General features: G+C 40.9%; 1 protein-coding gene across 1 annotated transcript in view; it reads right to left on the bottom strand.

Annotated features, from left to right (window-relative positions):
• LOC127004446 (organic cation transporter protein-like) overlaps positions 1–5,155 on the bottom strand; it is a 37,773-nt gene extending 32,618 nt beyond the window's left edge. The window contains exon 1 of the mRNA XM_050872171.1: positions 4,912–5,155. Within this exon, the coding sequence (XP_050728128.1) occupies positions 4,912–5,113 (202 nt within the window). The 5' untranslated portion in view covers positions 5,114–5,155. The remainder of the gene's footprint in view (positions 1–4,911) is intronic.
• Positions 5,156–8,685: the final 3,530 nt, after the last annotated feature.

Below are 8,685 nucleotides of genomic sequence, written 5' to 3'. Positions count from 1 at the left end.
GATTAAAGCACTTCGGTAATTACGTTCAGTATATTTCTGACGCACCGAAATAACAGTCCATTCGATTTTATAGGAACAGATGGTTTTCGCACTTTCTACTTCTGCAGGAAGTTTGTTTCAATGGCGAATGACTCGGATTCAGAAGAAATTCCTGCTAATGTCTGTACAACATTGCATCGCTTCAATAGGTCGACCGTTATTTCAATTTTTTTTTTAGTTGGTTTGCAGCTCAGAACTTGAAGTGATCGACGTTACTAAATTTCCCAGGTACTTGAAGACCTGAATCTTATCTCCTCGAAAGTGCCTTTTTCCAGCGTAAAGAGACTGAGTCGCTTCATACGACTGAGCCAATAAGGGTAAAATAATTTTCATTTAAAGACGCTGCACTCTCTCCTATAATTCAACGTCCTTCCCGTAATTAGGGGACCCAGAACTACAATCATATTCGAGGTGAGGTCTTAACATTGACATTACTCCCGGCGTCCTACATTTTAAGTTCCGTTGGAGTCAGAGATTCAGGTCACTGCTGACGTTGATCTGACGTTGATCTGCAGAGGCTTCCCATGCATGCTGCATGCATGGATACTATTTCTGAACCAAAATGTACACGACTTTACACTTTTCAACGCCTCTCTCCCAAGGCCCAAGAGAAGTTATCTGACAAAGTCCATTTACACAATCACACACTGAACAGTGACATCTGCTTATACTAATAGCGAGTAACAGTCCTGTTTGTAAGCAACTTCGTGTTTTAAGACACGTGTCTTGTAAAAGAGCGAGGTTGTTGGGAGGAGGAGGAGGAGGTGCGGAGGACAATGTTCACTTCGTTTCCTTTCATCAAAGTTTACAACAATTTTTCGCCTGTTATTATAAATTTGTTAATGCAGCTGCTACATCCACTACTACTACTACTACTACTACTACTACTACTACTACTACTACTACTACTACTACCTTCTACTACTACTTCTATTACTACTACTACAATTACTACTACTACTACTACTACTACTACTACTACTACTACTACTTTTATTACTACTACTACAACTACTACTACTACTTTTATTACTACTACTACAACTACTACTACTACTACTACAACTACTACTACTACTACTACTACTACAATACCAATAAAATTACATTATTGGCAGCTTGCATTGCGCTCCTCCAACTTTATTTTTTGTCCTTCTTAACCCGTTAGCAGCGACGGGCCAAATTTGTGGCTTTACCGTGTAGCAGCGACGGGCCAAATTTGTGGCATGATATAAACCCCCCAAAATAGATGATACATAATCTGATCACAAATGCTTTGATATATATTATGAAATGGTTTGTGTGAGATATGATTTTTTCTCATTTTTTTCGCTTAGAGGGACAATTAAGAAACATGATCCCCGCTGCTACTGGACCACACACCCAGACCCTTTTCATAGGTACGCAGGAGGCATGGCGCTGCGCTGACACACACCGGACAGCACGGCACGCAGCCCACGGACCATAGCCTCAGTAACAGGCTCCGGCAGATTCAGATTCATGTTAAGGTTACCAGTCGCCTCACCACCCTCACTCAAATCTTGCGGCAGAACAAGATAGCATTAGAACACAAGGTCCATGAATCATGTCTTTCCTCACCTACGGCTTGCAACTTCACTTTAACGCTACAAAAGTCGGTTGTCTTCTCACCCATGACTGAGCCTTGTCGCTGATTCAATAACTTCGGCAAAGGAGAGGAGAACTTTGCCTATCCCGAGTCTGTATCCGCCACGCGTGTCCAATGAAGGGGATTTTTTTTTTTTTTTTGGGGGGGGGGATCTGCCACATCATCGCCATCAGTCATTATTAGCTCAATGAACGAACAGTGTCCTTTCTCGATGTTTTCCACTCTTTTCTCTGCATGGAACTTCATCCGACTCGGGCAAAGGCTTTGATTTCATCGCTCCGGCTCTTCTGTCTGTCCGTTTTGGTTTCTCCTACAACTCTTGGGTTGGTACTTTGTTACTTTGGTTGTCTATCTGTTAACGCTTCCACACATGATGGTTATGACCTGCCCTACTATCCATATCAGACCCTATGGCATACCGTTACTCGCAAATATCTTTCAAACGAAGACTCGGATCAGCATGGGACTTTGGCACAGATTGTTTCACACACTCCGCTAATTTTTGACGCTATTGTGCACTGCCAGATGCGGTTAATTATGGCGTTTACTCTTGACTGTGATGGCAAAACCTGCGTGAGCCACTTACACATTCGAACAGGTGAGGCGTGACGTATTTGTGACGTGTATCCACCACCTACCTCCACCCCTGGCTTCCCTCTCTCTTTCTCTCTCTCTCTCTCTCTCTCTCTCTCTCTCTCTCTCTCTCTCTCTCTCTCTCTCTCTCTCTCTCTCTCTCTCTCTCGGTGTACATGCGATGTGAAGCGTTGCACACATATGACTTGTCTACAATGGCGGATAACTCGAAAGTATATGCTCAGTATGGTCTGGTGTTTTATGCACACGACCCTGATTCCTGTTCCAGCGTAACTGAATGTTGCTTAAGTGCTGTATGAGGTTTGTTTGGCAATTATGTACAACCATTGAAAGTTGTACGAGTATATGACCCTCCTTCCCACAGGTTACGTTGAGCGTATGATGGGATGAAGCACGTAGCTGACGCTTGATCATTTATAGGAAATCGCGTAAGAGACGGAAAGAAACAACGTTGGAATTGAAGCGGGAATTCATTGCAGAGTAAAAACGTGAAACGAAATTGGAGAAATATATGAATAATTTATTCTGATGTTAGGAAAAGACTGCCATACGATATGTGTTCATGTAGATATGTTAAAAAGTCATAGCACACAAAAATATAGATAGCGAGTATATGATGGGTGGATTAATAATGTAAATAACTGACCACATGTTACTTCAACATTCATCACCATCGACAAACAGGTCATCCTCGTCATCATTGTTGATGCTGATGCAGACGGGATATAATTTATATTTATCTGCCATTAATTCAAGTCATACGTGTGCATGGATTCCTATCTCGTGTTCAGCGCAAGTGTTTGTGAGAGAGAGAGAGAGAGAGAGAGAGAGAGAGAGAGAGAGAGAGAGAGAGAGAGAGAGAGAGAGAGGGGGGGGGGAGGGGGGAGGTATGGGGGAGAAAGAGGGCGGGGGGAGAGAGTGCGGGGGAGAAGGAGGAGGGAGGGAAAGGGAGGGATGGGAGTAGGGGAAGCCAGGGGTGGAGGTAGTTGGTGGATACACGTCACAAATACGTCACGCCTCACCTGTTCGAATGTGTAAGTAGCTCACGCAGGTTTTCTCACCACAGTCAAGAGTAAACACCATAATTAACCGCATCTGGCATTACACAATAGCGTCAAAAATTAGCGGAGTGTGTGAAACAATCCGTGCCACAGCACCATGCTGATCCGAGTCTTCGTTTGAAAGATATTTGCGAAAAACGGTATGTCATGGGGTCTGATATGGATAGTAGTTACTTCTTGGTCCTGATTATTATCAATGAAGTCTCTCTTGAGGATTTGAACACACACACACACACACACACACACACACACACACACACACACACACACACACACACACACACACACACACACTGAATTAGAAGCTATTTACAAATGGATAAAAAATAATAAGTTAAGTCTGAATGTTACAAAAGCTAATTATATAGTCTTTCAAAATCGGTCAATCACAGTTAACATGCCGCATGTGGCACTTGAGGGGACACAGTTGGAGAGAGTAAATTATACTAAATTTTTGGGCATTTTCATAGATGATAATATTAATTGGAAATATCAAATTAACTCTGTTGTGACTAAGTTGTCTAGGATGTGTGGTATTTTATATAGAATAAGAAACAACCTTACACCAGAAGCACTTGTCAGCATGTATTACACGTTATGTTATCCTCATTTCATATATTGTGTATCAGTGTGGGCATGTACATGGCCCTCCTTTCTCAAGAACTTGCAAATAGCTCAAAACAAGATATTTAGGTGTATGTTTTATATGAACAAATTTGAGTCTACACATAATTTATTTTCTACACACAAATTTCTTAATTTTAATAGTATTCATAAATACTTTTTATTATTATTTTTGTATAAATCCCTTGTACGGTTCCATGGAAATCAACATTTTCGTATTGTAAGCACATTGCAGAACATTCGCAGTAATAATGTTAACCTTATTTGCCCACAGTTCAGAACAGTTCTTTTCAGAAACAGCGTGTTATGCTCAGGACCTCATATGTGGAATTCTTTGCCAATAGAAATCAAGCAACTTTTACACAGTGGTAACTTTACTTTATTTAAGAAATCATTAAAAAGTCATCTGCTCACTGTTCAAAATAGTTTGGGGTAATTGTATTCTGTACTGTATGTATATATTATCTGTATATATAATTAGGTAGGTTCGTACTGTAACCTTAAAATATAAAGAAAAATAAAGTCTGTCGGGAAGCTTCGGCTTGACAGACATACCCCCCCCCCCCAAAAAAAAAATAAATAAATAAATAAATAAATAAATAAATAAAACTACAGAGGAAAATAAACACTTCAGAAAACATATGATAAAATGTATTAAAAGGGGTATTACGAGCGTGACTCAATCCTTTGAAAAAATAGATATATTTATGGTAAGAAATTAGCCAACAGGTAGGCGGACTTTTTTGCTATCGGGCTTTTTTGTCACGCGGGCATTTTGTCTATCGGGCTTCTTTGTCTATCGGGCATTTTTGTCTACCGGGCTATTTTTGTCTATCGGACTTCGTTGTCTACTGTTTTTTTTGTCTATCGGGCTTTTTAGTTTAGCGGTCTATTTGTTGATGTTTTTGTTTTTTTGCCCTTGAGCTGTCTCCCTTGCTGGAAAAAAAGGGGGGGAGGGAAACACACCTGAGCTGATGCATTGCGCCCCGAAGAAGATGCCACTGAAGGAGGTGACAAACACGAGGTACAGCTGCCCCCTGCCCGCGCCGCCAACTGCGTCGATCAGCTTCTCGTACCAGTTCGAGTTCCGGCATGCTTCAACGCATTCCTGATTCGCCGCCTTGGGTTCGAACTCAAGCTGTGGCTCGGAGAACGGGGACGACACCATCTTGTTTTTCCCTCTTGTTAAGGTTGTTGTTGTTGTTGTTGTTGTTGTTTTTCTAGAGGAACATTCGCCTGCGTGGTCCTCCTGCTGGGTGGGAAGTGTTATTAATTAATGTGGTAGTGAGACTAGACAGATAGACTATAAAAAAATGGGTGGTTTTCCCTTAAATAGAACAACATCACACGGCCACCACGACGCTCCCTTTACCTCAGAAGATGTGACTGGGCAGGAGGCAGCGGTCGAGTTTGTTTTTATGTGAATCATTAGCGCAGCAATGAACACCTGTGGCTGGGAACGAATTCCATTTTCATAAAAGGTTGGTGAAAAAGAATATCGTGCAATCTGAATGCATTTGTTTATAATCAAGTTAGCGCCACTATTATTATTATTATTATTATTATTATTATTATTATTATTATTATTATTATTATTATTATTATTATTATTATTATTATTATTATTATCATCATTATTAAAAGTAATAGTAGTAGTAATAGTGGTAGTAGTAATAGTAGTATTCAAGCATTGCCGACCCTACGTATGACATCATCGCATTCCTTCCTCGTGTGTGTGTATGTGTGTGTGTGTGTGTGTGTGTGTGTGTGTGTGTGTGTGTGTAACGCAAGAAGTTGTAATTTTGCATGTGCTCTCCTGCCTTGAATATAATATTTAAAGAGGCACACCAACCCACACACTGTAGAAAAGTTAAAAATGGATGCATGCATGTAAGTATGTATGTATATATGTATAAACCCTAAAAATTGCACCCTTTTAACTTGTACTGGCAAGTAAATAAAATAAGTATACCTTCTTTAAGTTGTGGGGATGACTTCACCATTCATGTGAAAGTGAGTACCACATCTTACACATCGTTACATGGTTCAGGCCAGTAAAAGATCTCCTTGAGCAAGTCAGTGATGCTTCCAAACGCAAGCACGAACACCTGCCGCGGAGGTGCTGACTCACAGGACAGACGCCGCTCTGCCTGGGCTGCGTGTCGCCGCGCAAATAATCACCTTCCGGTCTCTGTTCTGAGACTGTTACATTTGTCATATCTTTACTACTTCACTTTTGTTGTGCGTGAATTCGCTATTATATTTTCTTATGGCATAGATGTGGATTTTCCCTGTATCAATTTTCCTCTTACTCCTTGTACACTAGAACTTAAAAATAGCGCTTCATTCATTCTCACCACGTTGGACTTTCTCATGTTTTTTCCTATTTATATTATTGTTAAATACTGCTACTTCTGTTTTATCTCTGGCCGCTTCTACTTTCCTGTGGCCATGAGAAAGAGGTGAACCCACTCGCTGGTTGCCCTCTGCCACGAGCGTGAGCAGGGCCACTTTTCCTTCATGCCCATGCCGGGGGGGGGTTACATGTGACAGAAGAAGCCTCTGGCATGGTGTCCTATTGGCTTACCGGTGGCTATGTCGCCCCACCTTTATTATGAAGGCCGAGGTTCGACTCCCGGCACTCAGTGGTGTACTGTATTTCGAGACATATTTTAGTTTCCTATAAACGACATACACACATATTAAAGCAGTGATCTGCTCAATACATATCTGTCTTTGTGAGCCTGCTTGGCATTTGTCTATATTCTTCCATGCATAATCCTTCATTTCATAATAATTCCACCATAATCATTCAGTTTCATAGTATAAAACTATTGCCAAGGGGTCCAATTTGCCGACTAACCTACAATTACTGCGCTTCATACGATTACCTAATTAAGCAAAATTACCAAATTATTGTGACGCCACATATATGATAACACATGCGTGCTAACACCACATTAACGTCAAAATGATTAGTCAAAATATATGAATGATTATATTAACCAGGTTGGACATATTCCTGTTTAACTTCTTTTCTTGTTGAGATCTTTCGTTGTCTCGTCGAGCTATAAAGGTAAATGGGTCGTCTACAACAGGTATATAAGACAAGTTTGCTACGGATGCTCTTTCCTGGAGGCTTTGCTCAGGGTCAGTGAGCATGCGCGGACACTGGCAGGGGAGTTCGAGAGAATATTATTTTCTAGTCACTGTAAACTGGGGTAAGCACATGACTGCTTTAGTACTTGATAGACTATAGTAATAGTAAAATAATTTGTTTGTTGTTTTGTATGCCAACACTTTGAGCTTATTTTCTTCACTGTGATCTTCAAGCGAAAATAATAATCGTCATTTGCTGTCATTGTTGCATTTACATTTTGTATATTTTCAGCCTATGGCTTCATGAGCATATACATAGGAATACATAGGAAGAACAGACACCAGAAGACCTATCGGTCTATGACAAGGGTGTCTGTTTACTACCGCTACTACTAGTAATCTACGTGTGGTAGAACAGGACAGAATAGATGAAGGCTCCTCCCCACCCACCTCTCCCTCCGGCAACATGCCGGCAGGAAATAGTTAGAAGAAAACACCATGTACCTTTAAGGAAGAAAGGGCCATGGAAATTTTACAGTAAAGAGAGAAATAAGAGGAAATTACTACCCTTAACTTACACTACTGGTAACCTAAGCTGTGGGGGAAAATGACTTCATTACATAAGAACATAAGAACACAGAAACACAAGGAGACTGGAAGAGGCCGAGTGGCCTACACAGGGCAGCCTCAGGATCCCCCCTAATACTAACGATGGGTGAGGTGTAGTTTCAGGGGCACAGGTGGAGGCTTGATCCTCGTTTTACCGGCGGTACTAGGCACGGCACCAGTAACCTGTCACCTTACTGCACCCACACCTCACTCCACCTGTCATGCGGACATTAACTGTTGCTTTACTCTATTGTTAACTTACGCTACTTGCAATCTAGGTTGTGGGGGAGAATAATATGGATTTAGGTTGACGTCTTGCTGCAATCTGGCTGAAAACATGCGAAGAAGGGTCAGTATAATCTTATATCCTTGAAGTACTTATCCAATAAAGACTTGAAGCTATTGATACTCTGCGCGCTAACTGCTGACGGTGGGAGTCTATTCCAGTGATCGACGACTCTGTTATTGAAAAAAACTTTTGCGCACCAATGTGTTACATCGGTTTCCCTTTAACTTCATACCGTTGCTGCGTGTTATTGTGTTGGTGTCTCTCTGAAATAGACTATCTGGTTTAATGTTGTCGAATCCATTAAGGATTTTGAACACTTCAATTAAGTCTCCTCTTATCCTTCGCTTTTTTAGGGAAAACATATCTAAACGCTTTAAACGCTCGTCATATGGCAAGTTTCGGAGCGCTGGAATTTGTTTGGTTGCTCGTCGCTGTATCCTTTCTAGCAAAACTTGATCTTTGATATAGTTCGGTGACCAGAACTGAACGGCGTATTCTAGGTGTGGTCTTACAAACGCTAAATATAATCTCTTCATAAGTTCGGGTGATTTATAATCAAAGTTTCTTGATATTAATCCTAACATCATATTGGCTTTTTTACTCGCTGCAGAACATTGATCACTCATTTTAAGAGTGTAACTGATAATGACACCAAGATCTTTTTCTTGTTTTACTTCGCTAAGCTCATGGCCTTGAATCTGATATTTAAAGTTAGGATTTTGTTCACCTATGTGCATTACTTT

This window comes from Eriocheir sinensis, chromosome 28 (assembly GCF_024679095.1).
Source record: "Eriocheir sinensis breed Jianghai 21 chromosome 28, ASM2467909v1, whole genome shotgun sequence".
Lineage (NCBI taxonomy): Eukaryota > Metazoa > Arthropoda > Malacostraca > Decapoda > Varunidae > Eriocheir > Eriocheir sinensis.
Note: the sequence above shows the minus strand (reverse complement) of the source record. Positions and strands in the feature narration are given on the sequence as shown.